Here is a 24173-nt window from a genome sequence, read left to right as displayed (position 1 = left end):
ACTAGGGTAATTACATGTTTAGGCAACTGGTGCCAGCACCTACTGCAGCATATTGTCCCGACATTTTAATGATCTTTAGTACAGCTGCTCAAGAATATTAAAATCTGTAGCAGCTGCTTTTGGACTGGTAGGTTGGCAGCTGACTGTGCGGTAAAGGGCTGTCGGTTGCATCGCAATGCATACTGTATGAATGTGCATTGCCAGTTGCATCACAATGCATACAGTATGAATGTGCATTGCCAGTTGCATCACAATGCGTACTGTATACATGTGCATCGAAAGGACCCTTTTCTTAAGATGGATGTTTCCAAAACCCTGTATTTGTCATTCCTTACTGAATACAACAGTATAAGCTGCCCCAGAGGAAATCGAACATCTATAATTGAATTGATAATGCATCTGCAACTGATCTCTTTTCAAGGGATAATTCAGAGTCCCTGTGATGTTTACAGGCAGAAATGCATGTAGATGCTTAATTTTCACAATCTTGATTATTTATTTATTTTTTTTAAATCTATTTAGATCTGTCACTGATCAGATCAATTGAAAAGACACAGTTGACATAAATTTTTTTTTTTTTAAATGATGAAAGCAAACATATTTTTTGTAATCATAAAAAGTTATATAAAAATAAAGATTGTATCTGTCTTTACAAATGGCCAAGGGTTAACTAAAAGGTGGCTGCAATATTTGTAAGAGTGGTATAAACTGGAGATATAAACATATTGGCCACAGCTGTAAAGCCCCTTGTAGGAAACCACAGTAAGACACAGGGGTCGGACACTGTACTGTGCTGTATTAAAGTGGTACCCTTTAACTGATCACTCAAAGGAGACTTTGCAAGCATATGCACTGGGGGTGTAGCATTACCCCTTCCTGTTCCATTGTTGTATACCTCACTAGCCATACAGCTCTGTGGCAGTTTAATGAGCTACACCCTAGCAGAAGGGAGCATACAGTAACAAAGGTATTTTGTATTACAAAAAAGACAAGAAAACAACAATTTTGGTATGATAATTGATGTAGTCTGGTACCCAGACCTAATGAACCTGCAAATTAATTCATTTATTATAGTGTATTTAAAAACAGGGGAAGCACTGCATACAAGCAATTTTAGCAATAAATAAATAATTTAATGCAACGATTTTAATTCTTCATAAAGGAGACAGACAGTCATCAGGTTTTATTTTTAAAACCTCTCAGAATTAAGATTTAACTACAATTTCTCAAGAGAGCTTCATCAATTGCCAATGACAGTTAAAAAAAAGAAACACACAAAATGATTTAGAAAGAATAAACGAGATGTGAGAAATCTCTAATTTATCACATAACTGTATGTTCACTATGTACTGCAGCCAGTAGCAGCTTATTAGTCAAGTATTTTCTTTTAAATCTAAATGCAGACCACAAACATAACCCGTTCCGCTGCTTAAGAGAGTTTTGTTCTTTATTATAAGACATTGTCTCAGATCTTGGAGTGTTGACAGCATGCTAGTATAAATGATGGTAATGCCATAAATATGAAATTGACACAGAGTGGATAATGTTATGAGAGATGTCAAAATTAACATTTTACTAATGAACACCATCTGTGAGATTCATAAACGAAGTAGAATGTGAAACATGTTTCAGTCATTGCTTTTTTTTCCCAGTTCTTCACATTAATATTCAGGTTTGTTCACAAAGCACCCATCTCCCCATGCATGGCTAGCCAGTGCCATCGTCCTTCACCTCACAAATCACTAAATGTTTTAAACAAGAATAGAGGAGCTACCTAGCCTCTAAGTGCTTCTCAAATTGAACTTGTTAAGATTAATATACACTCCACATGGGGTATTGTTGTACCAGTGGTATTGCAGACAACATTTTAAAATGACCTCCTCTCATTAGCATTGCCATATTCCTTCTTATTCTTATTTGTACAAGCAGCTTCTTTTCAAATCATTTTAGAATCCTGTCCTGGATTTGTTCATGGCAGCTATAAAATGGTTTCTCTCTAAGTGCTTATCTAAATATCATACCCACCCCCCACCCCACACACACACACACATACACACATCCTCCTCACACACATCCAGTTAAGAAATGGACAGTAAATGAAATGAAGTACCCTTTTAATAGCAAAGAATTGACATTTAAACTGGCTGGTTACCTGAACGTTAGAATGGACAAAGTAGCGACACAGCTGAGATTACTTCTGATTCTCCACAATAAGGCATTTTATGGGTTGATTTCCTCCCTCACATTATTCTTAATGAACATTAATGACGCCAGTTTGATTTACTAACCCTTTTTTTATCGATTGGTATATTTAAGTGGCTATATTCCAAGTGATTAGAAGTGTCTCCATTTCACTGGAACTGTACTCAAATATTTTAAAATCAGCACAAAGAACAAGATCATTTTTGCCTAATTGATTAACTTTTGTTGGAATGGCTTTTGTTTACAATAAATGTGATGCTTCTGTTTAGTGTTTTTCAAACTAATATGGTCAGACATTTTATTTCCTAATCTGGATACTTATTACCCAGTTTGTCTATGTACATTTTTTCGACACTATTGGCACAGACCAAGGCTATCTTGCAACTTTACTACCATTACTTTTTGTTGTATGCTGTTGTTATATCACTATTGGGCTGGAGATTTCCCAAAGAAAATAAAAATAGGTGCATGTTATGTACTGAAATATATGTTTATTGTATGTGCAGCTATGTTAACCAAAAATCAGTGATTTAGTCCCATTTATATATATATATATATATATATATATATATATATATATATATATATATATACACACACACACACCTCAACTGCATACTCATCAGGACTTATGGTTGCTCTTCATTTGAGTTGACATTTACAACCTAGACTAAGTTTTATTTCATTTTTTGTATCACGACCCTCCCTTACTATAAAACACTCAATAGCAGAATAGGTAGTAATATTTAAGAAACTTATTTAATAAACAGTTTGACTAGAAATCTTTCTCATGCATCATATTTTATAGGGTGCTTAGAATTACAAGTGCTGTTCTTCCCGAAGTTACGCATGCATGCCCTTGCAAAGGTTCTGAAGTATTCTGGGTCCTGCCATCCTTTCTTCCCATTGACACTTTTTCCACTTTTTGAAATACAGTACAATATAGTAAAACTGTCTTTACAGTCCCCTTATCTTACTGGACAGTAATTGAATATACAAGCATTCAGTGCTCTGTCCAAAGGTGCCAAGTAGCTAATTGGGCACATTACACATCTATCGCTAAAAACATTATTCAAGTATAAAGCACATTAGGTGGTAATACTTTTCATCAACCAGCAGTGACAAGTCATGCAGTTTATCCTGCAGTTTACAGGCATAATTGATTTGTGTAATGTTGCAAATTTTAATAGGATTTTGCACACATGCACCTTTTTATTCCCTTGGGGTTTATATGGCTGAATACTAAAAGCAGCTGGAATGAGCAAATGGCCAATTCCCTATGCAGTTATTGCCGAGAAATAAGGTGAAAGTAAAACGGTAACCTGTGCTGCTTGGTATTCTAAAACTATTCCAAGGGTGACCTTACCGTTTAATGTAGGTTCGGATTTGGTGTTTGAGTTTACATTTGAGACTCAATCGAGTTCAGAGGAATCAACACTTCATAACCTATCCACTTGAATGTGATTACAATCCTCCAACCCAATCCCAGCTCGAAACTGGCCTACATGGAAAATGTTGTAATCAGTTCTTCAGATACTGGAGTTCCGATTAGATGTTGCATGTAAATGCTGTAAATATTTTGTATTTTAATAGTGGCTGTCCTGTACATGATCAAACTACCGGTCTAGTAAAAACCACTGGGAACCATGACATACATTACAAACTACTTTATTAGGAAGTGAAACAGGCACAACATGAAGCAATGTTAGGGACAGTAGCTGCATCATGTGACATACCACACAATCGACTGTGCATCTGACTGTGTGGCTGCTTCCTGATAAAGTGGCCACACCCTGTAAATGCCTTCATTGATCCAGATAAGGTTTTGGGTCACTGAGTAATTTACTCTCTAATTTAGACACTATGCGAGTAAAATGTATTTTGGGTGAGTACAATGCAACATTACCTTGAAATCAAGGTTACCTTGAGTACTTTCAATAAATACAGTAGATATTTTAATGCGAACTTATGGGATATGTATTAACTACAGCCTTGCATTTTAATTGTAATGTTACTTTGAACTACTGTGCAAAAACATGGTCTTACAATAAAAACAAAGACAATTATTCAGATTTGCTTTATTGACCACAAAATATGGCTGTGAAGCAAATAAACACAAAAACATTGTTTTTCTTTTACAATTCCAATGCTGCTGATGGAATATACTTTACAAAAGAACTGCATGCACATACTATATATTTGTAATATTTAAAAAACAAAACCGTGCCAATACTGCACTAATATAAATAAAGAAACACTTATATTTTTATTGATCACTTTGCTATAGCAATATAAATAATCAGACTCTCCAAGCACAGAATATTGTATTTACTATGTAGATTTACCTTCCAAAAAAATTCAGTTGACAGATAGGTAAATTGGTAGGTTAGGTTGAAGGGGACTAGGATGGCACAGAGGAAAATCTAAAGATCAAAATTTTTTATTCACCAGTCACAAACATGCATTGCAAGTGGGGGGGATTCAACTGTATGTTTTTGTTTTTTGTTTGTTAAACAAAAACCCATACTTATTGTTTCTGGCAATTTCCAGGCAAGCTACCGCATGCAGTATATTCCCAACTGACCACTGAGTTGACGGGAACCAACAAAGCTTGATAACATCTGAACTTAAGCTGTGCCGCAGAATTCCTATGTTTATTCTGTATGCATTCAATTTTAATATCATGCGTGATTCCAGTTCTTTCAGTGCGTAAAACACCCAGTATGCAGCTTATCTGGTGAGCTGAATACTCCCATTGTCAGCATAATGCCAGTTCCCTTGCATCTAACACAAATAGCACTGTCTTTAAAGCTCCCTACATTATATAATGAAGAGATATCATCAAATAGCACCTGCTTAACACTGACTGGCAAAAAAATGAGAATAGACCACATTGTGTAGCCCCTGGTCAATTGATCAATTGGAAGCAGTTGTGTCTTGTCTGCCATGACCTGTTTGTTCTTTTCATTGATTGTTTTCATTGACATGTTGACCAATGCAGTCACTGCACTGAGGGGTGACTGTGTTGCATGGGCACCTTCTATAAAGCCCCTTGTGAATTCAAGGACATCCATCTGCTTCCCCCTGATTATGACTGAATAGCTGCACACAACTCTCACTTAGCTTTTATATTCTAGTGCAGAGATTCTCAAACTGCCTTTTAATGGGGTCGCGAATACTTGTGCAATTAAAAAAAAATGTGTTTAAGAAACAGGTACGTTAATTTATTTTTATTGGCACTTTTTACTCCAAATGAGTCCTTGTTTTCTCGTTCTGCCTTTGTCGGAACGTTCTGAACTGGTTACCTAGCAACCATCTAAGGCTTTTTTCCGCTCTTGCATGTCAGCCAATCAGAACTTCTGTACTGGTCTTGCATGTCAGCCAGTCAGCGAAATACACTTCTGTAGTGTTAACTTGACTATATTTGCTGTGAAGGGAGTTCAAAAAGTTTTACTACATTGTAGCGTTTGCCGCTACAGGATAATCCTGCATCAGCTGTTTGCAAGCTCAGTGGCAAATGGCAACATTGTATTAATACAAGAACTAGCAGTACATTGCTGGTTGCATGACAGCACACGGGCTGACAGCCCTGCAGATCTGTTTTTCCTATAGTTATAATGGGTGCATGTTCTGCATGGGAAGGGTGCACACGGGACTTGGGGTGCACCTGGTGGGAGGTGGGGGGGTTTACGAGATGGGACATTGTGACTGGTTGGGGGCTGATTAAATGTTGCAGTTGTGGGCTGGCTGCGGAGTATAAATTTTGGGTGAAATCTGTACTCCACAAGCTAGTTTGGAGATTGGCGGGAGCTTCTGTCCGACTTGAAAACGATAAAGAAATTGTAGTGGTACGAGTCTGTTTTGTTTAACCTTTTTATTTTACTGTGTGTTTGGTGCATACCTCCTTTTGTTTTCTACTCCTCCCTACCCAGTATCTGTCCATGTTCCTTCTTCGCCATAGCAATAATATTTTGTTACAATATTTTAAAATGGAGCGTTTTCTGAAGAAGAGTATTGGAAATGGTACTAGGGGAGTCGAGCGGCACTGCAAGCAAAAGAAGTGCAGACAAGGATCCAATCAGCAGCAAAAAAAACAAGAACCTGAAAGTATGATACAAAATATTTGTAATACGGTTTTACCTGGGTTTGGTTCTGGTTTGCGTGGTGTGTGGTGAAGTGCTGACTAAGGAGAGTTTAAAACCATAAAAAATGTTGCTACACTTCCAGACAAAGCACGGTTCCCTTTCAATTCGAAGACGACCACCAAACATTATGTATGGGATGTTCCTGCCCATTGGGTAGGTATTGCTGAGCTCTTTATATCAGAGTTGCCATAGCCCCTTCCTTGGATGATGCACTTGGTCCCGCCCACCGAGGGTATAAAACTACTATCCAAAGGAAGCCATTTCTCTTTTTCCTTCTGAAGATGGTATGGTAAGACCTATGTGTTTTGCTGAGTGTATTGATAAGAGCTTCTCGAGTCGAGTTGGTTGTATTTCCCTTGCATTCAGGCTGAAAGCTCGCTTGCCGCTTTTCCGGAATCAACGACTTTGATAAGACCAAGTCTTTTATCTTTCTGTCTTTCAGTGGCCTCCTCGCTTGCGTGGTAGGTCGCCTTTTGTATCTGTCTGTCGTGTGTGAGCGACTGCCTGTGCAGTCATCCGTGAATAGTTGTCTTTTCTTCTGGAGAGTACACAGTTCCTCCACTGGGCTAGGCCTTCCGTATCCCCGCTGTTGAGTGACTATTGCAGCTGCGTCTCCTCCACGGGGCTAGGCTTTGCTGCATCCATGCTGTCGAGCAGACCCACTTGGCTGTGTAGGACCTCCCACTGCGGTGGGTTTGGGCCCAAAAAAAAAAAAAAGTGCTGCCCCCTTTACTATCCTCTCCATGTGCTGTCTGCTAACTTGCCCACCGCGGCTTCAGCCTTGTCCCCCTGGTACATGCTACGCGCTGACCAGGTGTGTTGACCATGCCGTTCGGGTAGGCAGTCGGCGTAGCAGCCTCTCTGGTGCTGCGGTACCGCGGCACACGGTCGAACGGTGCTTGTGTCTACACTGCTGCACGGGCATTCAGTGAGCAGTGTTAGGTACTATTAGTGCTACTGGGTGAGTGCATGGCGTTCACACTTACTAGTGCTTGAGCGCAGTGTGAGAGGTGCTTTCTGCACGGCATGCAGAACACCCGGCCCATGTCAGGCACGTCGAGGTTCCACCCGTGCACGGCCTGCAACGCCAACATCCCGCGGGAGGACAAGCATTCCCTCTGCGTGCAATGCTTTCGTATGCAACATGCCACCTTGGCCCTTGAAAAGGAGGTGGCTTGTAACATCTGCGAGGCTTCCAGCCCGGGTGAAGGAAGCTCGTCTGGGGAGGGCCACGAGGGTGTGCTCCGCATCCTCTATGGCCGGACCATCGGCGGCTCTTGGAGCACCAGAGCCCCTGCTCCATGACCTGTCCCAGGAATCCGGTGCATAGGCTGCCCGCAGTCGCTCCCCATCTCTGCAAGCGAGAAGGGTGAAGCGTTCCAAGCAGGCAAGGGAATCTGGACCTTTAGATCCGGATGGCCCAGGTTTTAGAGTTTTTGGCTATTTCATTTCACTGCCGCGATTCCTCCATCGGGACCCAGCTCTGCTGCGCCCCGCTGTTGAGTTGCATACGCCGACTTGTTTCAGCCCGCCTACTCGGTGGGCTGGAAAAACAAAACAAAATCAGTTACCCCAGTTGCTGTGGTGACTGTTATTTTTACCCACACAGCTTGCTGGTGTGTGTGCATGTGTATTTGTTTCTTTATTGCTTTGGTTATGTTGACTTCACGCGGTTAAGGCTAGGCGCCTCTCAGTGCTTTGGCGCCCTTGGTGTTTAGATGCTCCATGCCTCGGTGCTTAGCGCCACAGCATGTCAATAACACCTGTACTTGGTGCAAGTGATCAGGGTGATGAATTACCTGGACGACTGGTTGATCTGCCCCAGTCGCAGGAAAGAGCAGTGGCCCACACAGCGATTTGTATGAAGCATCTGTTGAAGCTGGGTCTCACCCTCAATGATGTCAGAGCCAATTAATACCGGTGTAAAGTACGGTCTACTTGAGTCTCCGGCTGGATTCCCTTACAATGCAAGCCTACCTGTCGGACGACAGAGTAGCTGCCATTGGCAATTGTCTGTCCCTGTTCAACAAGGGTTCACAGTACAATTGGTGTTGTGTTAAAAACTATTGGATCTGATGGCCATGGCTTCATCACCCACCCAACTAGGGTTACTCCACATGCGCCCGATCCAAGTATGGCTCAGTGGCTTCGGCTACACCCCAAGCGCAACAGACAACATTGGCTGACCGTGTCTCGCCTATGCTGGGAAGCTCTACGCTGGTGGAGGCAAGCTTCTCATCTGAGCGAAGGCGTAAGGATAGGAGTGATACAGAACCGTCACTTGGTGATGACAGATGCACCCAACTCTGGTTAGGGGGGCGGTCTGGGCAGGCAGAGGAGTTTGCAGACCCTGGTCGGATCACTGGACGTCCCTGCATATAAATCCATGGAAGCTGAGAGCAGCCCACGAGTGGCCTAAAGCATTTTTGTACGCTTTCCAACCTATACCGCTGCTCCCGGGCTTTTCTCAAAAAAGTCCGGTTAGAGAAAGCATTTGTTCTCCTAGTGGCCCCCAAGTGGCCCAGGAAAGTCTGGTTTTCGACCCTGTGCCAGCTGTTACACAGCCAGCCCTGGGAGATTCTGCTCCGCTCAGATCTCCTCAGTCAGGCGAGAGGCTCCCTTTGGCACCCGGAACCGGGCAGGTTCCAGCTCTGGGTCTGGCCCCTGAAAGGGATCGCTAGTTAGCCCTTGGGCTATCGGATGCAGTCGTGGGTACAACGCAGAGCGCGAGGGCAGACTCCACTAGGTCTTTGTATACCTATAAGTGGAGGTATTCCAAACTTGGTGTCTGGCTAGGAGCCACGACCCCATATCTTGCCCTATGCCAGTCATCTTACAGTTTCTGCAAGAACTGCTTGATGCTGGTAGGTCACCTTCCACCTTGAAGGTGTATTTAGCGGCTACCTCTGCTTGCCATGCCCCGTAGATTCAATGTCTCCGGGTGCACAGTTTTTGGCTACCCGAATGGAGCCTAATATTGTAGTGGAGGCTCTCACGAAAGCCCCGTTTGAGCCTATACACTCCATAGAGTTGAAGTACCTGTCTATGAAGACAGCCTTCCTCTCGGCGATCACCGTCGCTAAGCGGGTCAGTGAGCTGCAGGCGCTGTCTGTGCACAGCTCCTGCATGCGTGTTTGGGAAGATGGCAGCAGGGTGTCTCTGCTTTCCTCCAACCCTGCCCTGCTTTCCTCCCCAAGGTGATTACAGCCTTCCACGTCAATCAGTCTGTGGAACTGGAGTCTTTTCATCCACCTCCGTTTGTTTCAACGGAGGATGAGAGATTAAATTTCCTCTGCCCAGTTCGGGCATTGAGATGCTACGTGGATAGGACAAGAGCTCTGCGTCAATCTGACCAGCTCTTCGTCTGTCACGGGACACAGACCCTAGGACAGCCCCTCTCTAAGCAGAGTCTGTCACATTCGATTGTGGATACAGTCTCGACTGCATTTAATAGTGCTGGCTTGTCCCCACCTGCTAGGGTAACCGCACACTCTATTAGAGGGTTGGTATACATTATCCCATACATAATGGGGCAGCAGTGTGGAGTAGTGGTTAGGGCTCTGGACTCTTGACCGGAGGGTCGTGGGTTCAATCCTAGGTGGGGGACACTGCTGCTGTACCCTTGAGCAAGGTACTTTGCCTAGATTGCTCCAGTAAAAACCCATCTGTATAAATGGGTAATTGTATGTAAAAATAATGTGATATCTTGTAACAATTGTAAGTTGCCCTGGATAAGGGTGTCTGCTAAGAAAATAATAATAATAATAATAATAATAATAATAATAATAATAATAATAATAATAATAATAATAATAATAATAATGTTTGGTGGTCGTCTTCAAATTGAAAGGGAATGTTAGGTTACTTCCGTAACCCTGCTTCCCTGAAAGAGAAGACGACCATCAACCATGAGGTCGCTTTGGTCGCCCTCTCGGGTTCGAACGGAAAAAGAGAAATGGCTTCCTTTGGATAGTAGTTTTATACGCTCGGCGGGCGGGACCAAGTGCATCATCCAAGGAAGGGGCCTATTGGCAGCTCTGATATAAAGAGCTCACCGATATCTACCCAATGGGCAGGAATATCCCATACATAATGTTCGGTGGTCATCTTCTCTTTCAGGGAACCAGGGTTACGGTAAGTAACCTAACGTTCTCTTCAAGGGAAACCTATCGATTCCTTTCAGTGAAAGTTGACAGAGCTAATGGGCCAGACGAAAATACCGAAGTTGGTGGCTACAACTAAAGAGAAGGCTCTCCATGCATCTTTTGCTGTGTCACACTGGATAGCCAAAACTGGTAAACCCCATAATATTTAAGAAACTTTTTTGTCTACCATGCACCAAGCAGGTGATTTCGATTATGATGGGACAAAGTGCTGCAAGCCATCTTGATTCACTTCCCCTGTCTAATGACACTGGTGCCAGGCATATTCACAGTATGACTATTGATGGGTATGAGCAAGTGATCGTCAAGGTAAAGCAAAGTATTTTCTTTTTGCTATTCAATTGGATGAAACGCCTGATGTGTCAGGTGCTGCTCAGATGCTGACCTACATTAGATTTGAAGATGACGGGAAACTCGAAGAGGGATTTCTGTTCTGCTGACCATTGCCTCAGCGTGCAACAGGACGAAAACTCCTTGCTCTTTTGGCTTGGAATGGCAGCGCTGTGTAGGCATTGCAGCGATGGTGCTCGTGCCATGACACAACAAGCCATTTGGACTCACTGCATGATAAACAGGAAAGCCCCCTGTTTCAATAAAAATGCCACACGTTTTGAGACACGGTCTCGATGAAGCTGTTCGCATTGTCAACTTTATCAAGTCTCATCCAACAAATGCCCGCTTGTTTGGAGTTTTGTATGATGAGATTGGAGCAGAGCACTATGAGCTACTTTATCACACAGACGTTCGCTGGCTGTTGTGGGGCAAGGTGCTCAATCATTTGTTTGAGATTGGAGAGGAATTGAGTATTTATTTCTGACAAAAAGCTTGTAGATGCTAAATGGCTTGCTTTGCTAGCTTACATGGCAGATTTCGATCACTTGAATATCCTTAACATGTCACTCCAAGGACGAGGTACATCTGTCCTTACTCTCACTAACAAAATCGAAAACTGGATCAAGAAGCTGGCCTTGTGGTGCGATTGTGTAAATCGTGGCAGTCTGGAAGCATTTTATTTATTAGATAACTTTCTGAATGAGAATGCCTTGCTAAAGAGTGACTTACAATCGCCAGCCTTCTGGAAAGCCTTCAGCTACAGTTTCGAGAGTATTTCCCTGAAGAGGATCGGAAAGCAGAGGGGTGGATTAGAAACCCCTTTATTACTGAAGGGACTGCAAGTGCTAATTTGCCACTTACAGCAGAAGAAGCATTGATGGACCTGTTGAGACACTGAAGCTAAGATTTTCTCAGCAACCTCTTGCTAACTTTTGGATTTCTGTGCGACAAGAATATCCAGAGCTATCATCTGCAGCTCTGACAGCGCTCATGCCCTTCCCATCTATCTACCTTTTGTGAATCAGGTTTTTCTGCACTCACTTTTCTAAAAAACAAGTACAGGACCCGCCTCACTGTTGAAGATGACCTTCGTCTTTACCTCAGCCACAGAGCCCTGTTTCAAGCATTTGTGTTCATCCATGCAAGCTCACCCCTCCCATTAGGTAATGTAATTTTTAAAAAAAGTATTATAATTATTTTTTTATACTGTTGGCTCTAAAAATAAGCAATGGCTATATTTTAGTTTTGTTGATATTGCCTTGTAATGCATGTTTTACTTATCAATACCAACTATTCTGCAGCAATACAGGGAAGTGGGGCTGCAAAGTAATTTTTATTGATAGAAGGGGGTCGCAGTGCTGTGAACTTTGAGAACCGCTGTTCTAGTGGATGACATGACCACATACATTTGATACATTTCGATACATTGCACAACTACATTTTCTCATTTTACTTACTCAGTGTATTTTCTACTCAGCATTTGCTAAGATCTTACAGTAAATGTAAGTGTTTGTATGAAGAAAATAACCCAAGACATGAAGAACAATACACCGCATTGAACCACTGTTCTTTATTTAAGAATGAAGAAATGCAGAATAAATGCAGTACATTTTAGAATGCCGTAATTGCATGGAAGTGATAGCAAGTCCACCTGCCAAACGAGCATCGGTCTGACATCTCCTTCTCATGCTCCTTCTCAGACCCGGACTTGAGGCAGTCGATACCATTCCTTCACAGTGCATCTGCAAGCCTATGTAGGCTCTGTATCTGTGCTTGTTCCACACATGATCAATCAGGAAAATAATTCCTAATGTCAATGATGATTTTAGTTTGGTCCAATTTAACTAAAAAGTGACCCTTAGCCAACTTTGAGTATATTATGTAGCCTCTAAAAGGCTTTCAGGTGGTTCAAATAGTACATCAGATTATAACCATTAACCTGTTCCCCAGCAACACTGTGCCACCAGTAGATATAATAAACAATTCAGTAAGAAATACCACAAAGAACAGAGGTGGCATTTATTACATCCACTGGGGGATATTTTAACCCATACCAGGTTGTTCCTTAAGTTTTAACTGCTTTATTGTGATGTTTAAGCAGCTATTGTACTTGGTTATTAAATATTGTGTTTGCTGTATTATTATTTTATTAAAGAGAATTCCATCATTCCTCTTAAAAGGAAACATGCCCTTAGATTGTATTAGTTGCAAAAGTGTATTCTGAGCGATTTTCTCTGGTAAAAGGAAAATGCTTTCTGCTTCAAAAGTAGGGTTTCTCTACATGAGGGGAATAAGATAGCTATGTATCTATTAGACTGCTGTTTGCTACACTCTGCCAGTCATCCACAATGCTTGATAGGTACAAGCTGACAGAGTTCTTTTGCACTTTGGGTTCTTGCGTTTGATTTGTGCCACGTAAAATTCATCTCTGTGCCGATTCTAATGTCTCTTTTAATAGTCTTGGGTGACTGCATATGGGTCCCAGATAATTTTCCAGTACAGAGCTTACTACTTCATGTAGAAAAGGAGCAGCACATCATTGTGTTAATATTTTGGTAAAGTGGATGTTGAACTGATATAGTTGATTTTTTTTTTTTTTTTTTGCCTGATAGTAGGAGAACTATGGTTCTTCCAGAAAAGTCAACCAGAAAATCAACAGAAAATCTCATTAAGGATATCATGAGCTGTGCCTTCTATCCTCGACACAAAACATTACCCAGTTAAACTTATTAGAAATGATCTGGGATTTTTTGGCGCACAGCTTCCAATCATTCACTGGTATTGGTTCCAATATTGCACAGGGGCTGCCACCAATTTCAACTGCAGTCTACAATCCAGTTTGAAATCAGACATTTCACAAGTTTTCTTGTACGTGTCACATTTTTGTATAATTGTAATTTATAAATAGATTCACCAAGCTCCGATATTTCCCTAACAGTATATTATATTCACAGCCCTCATGGTCTGCCTGTGTATTTTTTTCTGTAATCAGATTTTATGCTTATTTGTTACCTTCAACCATGAGTGTGAGTTGGAGAGACCAAATTCTGCCAGCCTGCAATCCAAACTGGGGCTGACAGTCCCAATTGAAATCGATTTGATATCAGGCTGTTGCTGATGGAGCCTGATTTAAAGCTGCATTCAAGTCAGTCCCAGTGGCAGATGGAAACATGGCAATAGTTTCAAGGAAGTTCACTTGGGAGCCATAAAGGTAGCAGTTCAGGCCCAGCCTCTGCCTGTTACTCTTACAGATACAGCAAAAAACTTAATTACATTACGCATATCTTTATCCCTTGTGGATGAATATTGTCATTGCAGTAATATGTGCTTTAGTCGGGTATTGTTTTGTTTCTCTGGAATATCAGTACATATACCACTAATGGACGTTTAGAAATCTATAGGATGCACCAAGTTACCTGCTGTGAAGATGTCTTTTGGTCTTAGAAACAGAGGGCTGCAGCAACAGTTCCTATGGAGAGTGGGGGAAGTTTTAAAAAATCTGATAAAAAATCTGATAATAAATGTACCAGAATGTTCCTCCCTGTCACCCTAATATAGTTCACTGAAGTATTTCTGCAGCAGTGTTTTCAGCTACTTTAGGAAATACAATCATGCTTCATATTTTACTTATTTCATCTTCTAATGTTTGGTAATGGCTATAACTACAGTATGTGCTTAATAAATAATGTAATGACCTGTAAGAAAATATTCTGCAGATTTTAGGAAGATAAAACTGCACTTCAGCAGTTTAATTGTGCATTTTGCTTAAGTTCAAGTGGTATTTTAAATAAGTTGATTTTTTATTAATAGATATTGCTTTTTAAGAAGTAGAATTTATTAATGTATACTGCTTTTTAAGAAGCAGATTATATGTGGTATAGGTACTTTAAAATGGTTCAATAAATAAACATGTGTGGAAATTGTCATTTTAAAATAAAAAAGCATGTTGACATATCTGTCCCTTGATGCTATTACTTCTTTCCTTTTAGTTCTTTTCAAATTCCATAAAGAAATGGCAAACATGGTTTGTGACTGGTGTGAAATGGAGCTGGCATTAGCCACTGGCAATAAAGTTAGATGGATGCAAGGTTGAACAGGTCAAGATGGGGATTTTTGAGATCCAGTGCCTTATACCGCCAATGAAACTTTGCATGGTTGAAAACACTGCCACTTATATAACAGTTTTGAATTAGAAAAAAATAAACAGGAAAGTTATGAATTCCTGTTATACGTAGATAGCATCTGGATTTTAAACACCCCCGGTACTAGTGTTGGATGATAATGACATTTTCTGTTATAGATTATCAGTTGTAAATGATCACGGAAATCATGATTATTGACTGAATAAATAAAATATATAAAATGTTTTGTGACGTGTCTTGTTATTGCTAACTTGTTTACACAAATTTCTAAATATAGGCTACACAAGTTGCGATAAAATAATATCAGCTGTTGAACCGTTTCAGCAGAAAAAAATTTAAAATGGGAATATGTGGATAATCTAGAGGTTTCTCTGTTTTTGTTTGTCTTTTTTACTGTCTTCTATATTTCTGAAACCTGTTTCTTAGACAGTGTAGAGGTGTCTGTCTGTGTGCTGTGACCTTTCAACTCTCTGGTTTGTTTCTTTTTTAAAGGGGCAGTCCTGTAGCAATCATTTACAATCTTAATGTCTCATTATCATTTTTGAGTGCCTGATCTATTGATTCATTTTGTCAAGGTTTATAATAATACATCTTCAGTATGTCACAGATACGTAGATAGCATACACAGTTGGTTATTTATTTTATTGACGTGAGTAAAATAGTTGACAGACCGCCAAATAATGTGGGGATGAAGGTCACTTGGCACCATGCCAATAGGAAGCACGCTGTGTAAAAGCGCATCGTGCGTACCCAGAGGTGAGGTGTCTGTATGGAATGATTGCATGCTGTTCGAGTCCCTTGAATTGTAAAAAATGACATTTTAAACCTTCAACATGGGTTTGCAAAATGTAAAGCAGGTGTGGATGGGGGGGGGGGGAAGTAGCTTACAGGTCAAACTAAGAATAATAGAATAAAGGTTTACTATTAAAAAAATATATCTTAAAAGGTTAAATTGAAGTGAGTAATCTTCGGTGGACAATGCATCTGTTCATTTTAGATCATTGCGTAGGAGCTGCTATAACTGGAACAGTCGGCTCCAGCCTTCATTAACTGAAAAGTAGAAGCAGCGAGTTTGAGAAAGGTGGTGCTGAATCAAGTTGTGGAAGTGTTAGCTTGAAGCTGGGCATTAGTGTGTTGTGGAAAATCAGGACCAAACTCCTTCAGTCCTTTATTCCTGGGTGCCAATATTTTTTCTTATTCACCCCTTATAGTTGTTGTTTTTTATTTTGTTTTTCAATGCAGAATGAGGGTGGTCTGTCAAACTAACTATAGGACTAGCTTAGAGGTTGGAATTCCGGACTGCTAATGGGGACATGGGACTCTCCTACTCACTGACCACCCGTGAGGATTTTACCCATCAGCTAAAGAAGCATCTAGAAAAGCATCAAGAACCAAAACTGAAAATCCACACCCAAGGTACTGTTTTCATATTTGTTATAGTTTTCAACCGTTACTGGGTAATATGAAGTTGACTGTCTCTATTAGGGATAAACAAGGCAAGCATACTAGGTGTGTGTGTGTTGAACCTAATTGAATTCTCCAGAAGGTAATAAAGCAGAACATTTCTGATTTAATAATGCATGAGTTTTTTTTAAATTAATAATAGGTATTTACTGGATACCACAGAATTACAAATGGATTTGGTCTGTGTCTTGTCACTGTGTGTAGTATCATTAAACTCAGAATGATAGTTGAATATTAATTTGTAAACTCATGTTACAAATATATAAGACATAATAGTGTCGTGCATCCCTATTTATTTGAAGAGGTGTACGTGTGTGTGTGTGTGTGTGTGTGTGTGTGTGTGTGTGTGTCTGGCCAAAAAAAGGCATCCCAAATTTTAGGATTGAGACATAATTTAAAAAAAAACAAAAAACAAAAAAAAACGATATGAATATAATTTAGATATTTTATTTAACATCATGTAATCATGTAAACTACAAAATTGATATTGCAAAAATCTACCGTCTACGGGAAAATATGACATTTCAAAATGTCCCATTTGTCAATTTATGTCAGTTGTTGGAAAACTACAAAGCAGTATGTAATTCGATATGTTAAAGTGACATTAGTCAGTCGGTTTCATTCGACTTTATGAATCAAAATTTGTTAATTCTACAGGGTAATGCAAAACTTTTGGCCATAGCTGTAGATAGGAGAAATGTCCTAAAATAATAAATACTATTTTTAGAGTAACAAGACAGATTCCCTAATAGTACTTCAGGCTCATTTTACTCAGTGTTATAACAAAGAAACAGGAAATTAGCAGTATGGGAGAGTTCCTTGTTTTTTCCCACTATGATTTTTTTTTTTTTTTTTACGTTTTGGAGATATAGACAGTAGCTTGCCATGAGATTTGTAGTTATTTATCAACATGACAAATAAGGCAGTTTATTATTATTATTATTATTATTATTATTATTATTATTATTACATTGTGCCTTGTTTTCTGTCAGCTGTTAGTTATTTACAGAATGTGAGTCTTAAGTTGGATATGTAGCTATTTCACTTTTATTAAATTTGTGCTGCCTGAGAGTTGGTATAAATGCCAGCCTGCACCCTAATTAAATCACATGAATTCGTTTTTAATATTGCAAAGCCGGATATCACATATTAATGAGGCACGTTCTTGAAAATGGAAGACTTTCGGTTGGCTTGAGCTAAAAAATTATTCATGACATTTTAGCTTGTTGTTCATCTCCTGAAAGTATCTAATAATAATAATAATAATAATAATAATAATAATAATAATAATAATAAAGAGAAACAAAGAGAGATGTTTGTGAGTTCTGCCACTCTAATCCATCATCCATCTGGAGCGCACAACCATGATTGCTGTGCTGACTTCAATAGGATTTTGCCAAAGTTTTTCCCTATGTGGCATAGCGACATGAGGGACCAGAGAGCAAGCTTAGCTTTTTAATAATGGAGTGTCAGTTTGATGCCTGGAATATTTTATTTATTTATTTATTGTCGTTTATGGGAATTATAACTTTTTCAATTGAATTACTGCAACTCTGGCCAATGTTCTCTTTTTCTCTATCTGTTGCTGCGCATTCTCTCTCTCTCAGCCCCTCTCTGCCTACATTAGATAGCAAATGTAATTAAGACAATGCGCTCGGGGGAATTATTTCTTTGTACTTTTTTATTTTTATGTATTTTTTTTATTTATTACAATTTTTTAATATGTACCTACCTTTCAGGTCAGCGTGTCTTGTTGACATTTAATTTATTTCCGTGAGGATGTCTGAGCAAGACAAATTGAACCAAGAGGCAGTGGAAGAAGCTGTCAGTTGTGAGCAGGAGAATGAAGCCTATCCGCACTCCCCGGACCGGTGTGTCATTGAAACCGGGAGCCTGGAAGTGGAAGAGAATGAGAGCGAGAGGCAGAAGGAGGAGACGGTGCAGAGCGACAAGGCAGAACTGCAGCAGGTGAGAGAGGTAGAGGGGAGTGACTGAGTATGTGTGCCACGGCTTCTTCTGTGCTAAATGGCTCGGAGTCTGCTGGTGGTGACATGTTACAATGTCTTCGTTTTCGCTGTTATAATTATTGATGTTCCAGTATCAAGACGCAATTGGGGCTGGTAGCACGACCAAGGTAAAATAAAAAAATAAAACAACTAGACATGGTCCAGGAAGTTAAAGTAAATAAATATTAATAAACACATAATCAGAATTATTAAACAACTAATCCATAAGATTGTTTATCTGAATGGCTCTAACACAACCTGATAAATTACTCAGCTGACAACTTGCTGAGCACACTGCTAAAGTTTTGTACTTTAAAAAAGATGTGAATACATTTGCAAACCTGGGACTTGTTAACCTGTTAACCCTAGTTATTTAAAAACATCCATAAAGTAGTCATGGTCAGTTTCTAGACTGGTTTTAAAGTTGGGTGTCCTATATGACATGTGGAATTTAAATGTCATTATATATTGATGCGAGTGAAATAATATAATTCAATTCATGGCTGCTGAACTGCCACCCCTTCTTCTTCTTCTTCTTCTTCTTCTTCTTCTTCTTCTTCTTCTTCTTCTTCTTCTTCTACTAATTTTTCTCTTTATTAGTCTTTTGGAAATCTTCTGTCATCTGTTTCGTTGCTATTTCTTCCTAAGACATGTTCCCACAAATACTGAGTCATCTGTAGTTCTTTTTTGTGTCTGTTTCTGGATATTAAGTTGGGTCAAGGTCAACACGTGGGTTGATATTTATTATTGGGCAATCACAGGAGAACATCACAGGGAAAAAATATTCTTCTAGCAGTAGCTGCCTAAACATAGTTCTGTTATATAAATTAGCCACATAGCACTACATTGTAGGTGTTAAAAGCCATCTTATAGATTATTATTATTATTATTATTATTATTATTATTATTATTATTATTATTATTATTAAGTCCTTTCTTTTTGGTGGGGGTAAAGCTGATGTAATACATTTGGATCTTCTTTGTAGCCTAGGTCCATTCTTACAGTATCTCCAGACTTTACAACATAGTAAATACATGTGCTGTCATTTTCATCCACTGTTTGTTGTTTGCTGTCACAGAAACGAGGGGTAAACCAGGGGCAACAGAAAAAAAGACCCAAGGTAGGGTTACCCTAAAGTGTGTGCATGCTAAGCCAGTGTGGTTAGTGGCGGAAAGGTATGTGAATGCACAAGTTTGACTGTTATACATATCTACAGTATACAGCAGTGTTTGTGTGTGGGTGTGTGTGGGGGTGTTTTAGCTGTTTCATAAATTCACACTGAAGGTAATGTCCCTGCACTAGAATAGTTGACGCTGTGAATTTTATTACAGCAGGACAGGGAAGGGTTTATAAAAGGATAGGCTGGAATACTACAATTGAATAGCATTTGTTGATTATTACATGTTATTCTTCATGGCAATCTTAAACCTTAACACCTTTGATATGTGTTCTACACACTATACTGGATTTGAAATTATGCCGGTTAGTGATGAGCACTTTAAATCCAGATTGCTCCATACAGTAGAATTCAGCTGAAACTTGTACATTTCCCTGATGTCAAAAATAAAGCTATACGGTTCTACAGTTTTTGGCAAATTACTTTGGATTATTTAGAATGCACATACCATACTGCATTGTTTACCTTTATTTTATGTAAGATTTAGAAATAAAACGTAACCATTAGAACAACAACTGGAGTGGTGTCACAGAAAAGTTACTGTGTGTTCAGCCAGTGGACATTGGTAATGTGTATCAATGTAAATAAAAAAATACCAGGATGCAAGTTGCATAAATGACAATACAGCTGCTATGTAGTTCTTCCTTGCTGTTACAGTCATCATGCCCTCCCTATACATGTAAAGAACACGTCCTGTGCTTCTTTCAGTTGTTGCATCGGTTGCTTACTTGATGTTGTTTGCACTTGTTATTCTTCTTTATCTTCAGCTGAGAGTTCTACGCCAAACTCTCCAATGAGGGTTACATTACAAATGTAAATACATTAGCAGTACTTCACCGCACTGCAGAATTTTGATTTATTTGTTCAGGCTTGTGACTGCTCCTTGGCTGTTTTTCTTCCTAAATTCCCAGTGCAACTGTAGTCTAAATTTAGTGAGAGTGCTTTCTTTTATTGAGGCCATGCATCTTGCTTTCCCTGTGGCTGGTATTGCAGTAGCAGTAGCACAGTCTCCCGACGAGGATGTTTTTTGAGTGGCTTTTTTTCATCCTCAAAACCTGACAGCTGCTGTTTAAGACGCTGTACGATCCCAGCGAATGACATAGTTGCTTTTGTTTGTTGCAGTCGGGAGCGAAAGGTAAACTGGTGCGGAGTCTTGCTGTGTGTGAAGAGTCTTCCCTGCCTCCAACCACAGATGGTGCTGAGGATAATCAGGTAAGGCTCCCGTTCCCTGTCCAGCACCAGCAGCACATGGAGCTGGTGCCAAGATGATTCAAGGGCATACAAGGTCTTAAAACCTTTCTGGGTTCCTCCTGTGTTACAACCTTCTGTTCTATCTGTGCCTCTCAATCTGTATGTCTGTTTGTCTGTCCATTTAGCCGTCAACCTGTTTAGCAAGAAATGCAATCAGCAAACAGTTTCCTAATCAAATGGATTGGTAAAAATCGATAATAACAAATAACTTGAGAACAAATTAATATTCAAAAGCATAATTAAAACGTGTATATTATTATTCAAATATATGCATTGAGAAAGCTTGATCATTAAAGCGCAAGAAGTAAGAAAAACCTTTAAATACAAGAGAAGACATGCATGTGTTGGTAACGTAATGCTTACTTAAAATGTGAGGCTTCAAATAGGGCACCAGGAGAATTCATTGATCATTGGATGTTTGATTAAAGCTCAGAAGGTAAAAGTCATGCCGTTCAATAATCAATAGATTGTTGCATCTCTACTTTTATCTCTGTAAAAAGCACATCCACTGGGAAGTTATTTTTTGAATTTCTAGGCTTCTACTGGGTTGTTACAAAAACTGTTAGTGGTTGAGTTGAGAGGGTTAAAAAAAAAAAAAAAACACCTTGACAGACAAAACCTTAATGACAAAGAAAGCCTGATTCTTTAACAAATAACCATCATAGGCACAGTAGTAGCTAGTAGCTGTTTGCTTTTGTTTTGTGCAGACAGTGAAATAAATTAGATTACAGTTTCAGTGGTGCTGTACTTACTCCATCAAGTGAGTCAGAAGCTTAGCATAAAAAAAAAAAACGTTACCTGCTCTTGGTACCCCTCGTTCTACCTGTTAAAGCACACTGCCTCCCCAATCCTATATCCACTCAGAATGTGGTGCAAACATAAAGACGTAGATGTGTAGACCTCTGTGAAAACCAGTAGTCTGTGTTGGGTTGCCAAGGTGTCATAATTGCAGATTGAATACATTGTGATGGGTTGTCACCTGGGTGAAAGAGCGTATTCAAATAGTTCAGACTATAGTTTTACCCAATAACTACCTCAGTCTTACTCTACGGATCCATGGTCAGTATGTGGTCTGACAGCCTGTGCATTAGAATTTCATCTATTGTATACATGGCAATGTATTGCTGGGTAAACATGTTTTTTTCATGTTCAAATATTCTTTAAAAATGTAAATGACTATTCAAATATAAATAATACATTTTCAATTAGCTGAAAAACAAAAGTATAATTCATACCATATTACAGTAAAAAAAAATATCCCTTCGGGGGGGTGAAATAAACCTGGTACCTCATTGAAATGCCTAATAAAGAAAGGAGAGAAAGACTCTTCTGTACAGGAGAATGTACACGTGTGTTGTTTATTTCCAACATCATTTTGTATTGTTTTACTCTTTCAATACAGTCCTTTATAAATTCCGTTATATGAACAAATATGAACGTGGTCATTTTTTTAATACATTTCAAGCTGTGTTTTTCCAAATATTCAAATATTTGTTCCTGCCGTTTGCCAGTGGCGACTGGAAATCCCAGGGTTATACAGCAAGTCAGTTGTTTAGCTGTATTTTTAACCCAGAATCTCATATCTCTTTGGGAATTGCAGGATTCATTTCAACTGCAAATTACCAGCTCGGCAAGCTTTCAGGTAGATGACAAACCCAGTAAAGATGAAGGGGACAGAGAGCAAGAAAAGGACAAAAACAAAGAAAAAGACAAATCCAACGAAAAACCAAAAATCAGAATGTTATCAAAAGGTGAGCTTTAAATAATTTTATTTCCTTAAGAAAAGTAGCAATTCACATGTTAAACATTTGATAGCCTTTGTATAGACTTTCAATAATAATATAGTTCATTGTGTAAGGCTTTCTAATAACATGTACCCACTTTTAGGGTCCTACTGTTTAAATGCAAATTTGTATAATTATTTATCTGGACGTATCATTAAATCCCTGCAACCAAAATATTCTGCTTTAATAAATCCATAACCATTACACTCATTTGCTTGCTCATAAAGAGCTCAAATTAAATTAACTTCATAGCTGGGGGAATGCATTTTTAAAAGTAAAATAACCCTGTGCAAGGCAGAATCAGTCGTGCTGTAGCTCAGTCCAAATAGATGTTGTTCTACATAATTGTACATTGTTCTACATCATTATGTTTTATTAATGAAACTGTTTTTTTTTTTAAAGAAAATAGAATCAGTCCCTTAGTCAATAAACTATTAGTTTCTCCAGAATTTTAGTTCGTCCTCTAAATGCCTTTATGTATAGTTTATATTCACGCAAATTTATGCACATGTATAGTTGTCCGCTTTGTAATGACTATAGACATAATACAGCACTTTGAAACAGGGCTTTATGGGGAATATATGTGTGGGTTTCCAGTTTGAGTGTCTGTTTATGTGGGGGATGTAATAGCACTTGTGACATTTTGTGATGAGAACTATGACCTCTTTAATAAAGCTGTGTTCAATTCATTTTGAGGGGCAAAAAAACACAGTAAGTGTTGAAGCAGTTTTGACATTGACACTTTTTTTTTTTTGTATTATGTTTGTATGAGACGTGATGTTTCCTTGTAGTTCTTTGTCAAAAGCAAATGGGCAATATAAATTCGATACTCAAAACCTGGCCGTTGCCCTGTCCGGGCAGTTTTGTATAGGTCCATGTTTACAAACAAAAGTTTCAACGTAGGCAACACATTTCTATATTTTATACATTACCTGTAATTATAAAACAGAATGCTCGGATGCTGCATGCTGATTGGCTGTTGAGGAAAAAACTTTGCTTCGTGTCTCCAACCCAACTACAGCCGTATGTTAGTGCAACACAACACACGCCCTGTCGTGTGTTATCCCTTACTTATCAAACCTAGTCACATTTTCAACCACCTTTTTTTCACAACTGCTTCTTCAGTTGAACTTTGTTTAGTATATTTCTTATGCCCTCAGCCAGGATATATCTCACTTTTTAATGTATATTTTTAATAAGAGTTTTAAACTTCTAATACGACATTTCAACCCATGGTTTACCATGGTCATTTTACAATGTAATTTTACATACTCATTGTGTAAACTGACAGATTCTAAACTGAAATATAATATTAGTTGAGTCAGTGTTAAAAGGGAATACAATGGACATTATACATAGAGTAGCAAACATCTATTTGTATAACACTCATCTAAGACTAATGATTGGTTTCACCAAAACCAGCGAAGTAGACCACTATATCATGCACTAGCGCTGTTTTATAGCAAAAAGATCAGCAATTGCTGGCTGTGCAGCATCTGTTCACA

General features: G+C 39.2%; 1 protein-coding gene across 7 annotated transcripts in view; it reads left to right on the top strand.

The window, feature by feature from the left end:
• The window catches only part of LOC117399235 (cAMP-regulated phosphoprotein 21-like), a 124086-nt gene that overhangs the window by 54821 nt on the left and 45092 nt on the right, over window positions 1–24173 (top strand). For 6 of the 7 annotated variants that reach the window (XM_033998287.3, XM_033998286.3, XM_033998290.3 and 3 more), the window contains 5 exons: window positions 16228–16401; window positions 18189–18417; window positions 19535–19576; window positions 20756–20845; window positions 22485–22635. In XM_033998287.3, coding sequence (XP_033854178.3) covers window positions 18229–18417; window positions 19535–19576; window positions 20756–20845; window positions 22485–22635 — 472 coding nt within the window. In that variant the 5' untranslated portion in view covers window positions 16228–16401; window positions 18189–18228. The remainder of the gene's footprint in view (window positions 1–16227; window positions 16402–18188; window positions 18418–19534; window positions 19577–20755; window positions 20846–22484; window positions 22636–24173) is intronic. The other variant, XM_033998288.3, reaches the window with a different exon arrangement.

Source organism: Acipenser ruthenus, chromosome 4 (genome assembly GCF_902713425.1).
Source record: "Acipenser ruthenus chromosome 4, fAciRut3.2 maternal haplotype, whole genome shotgun sequence".
NCBI classification, from domain to species: Eukaryota; Metazoa; Chordata; class Actinopteri; order Acipenseriformes; family Acipenseridae; genus Acipenser; species Acipenser ruthenus.
Note: the sequence above shows the minus strand (reverse complement) of the source record. Positions and strands in the feature narration are given on the sequence as shown.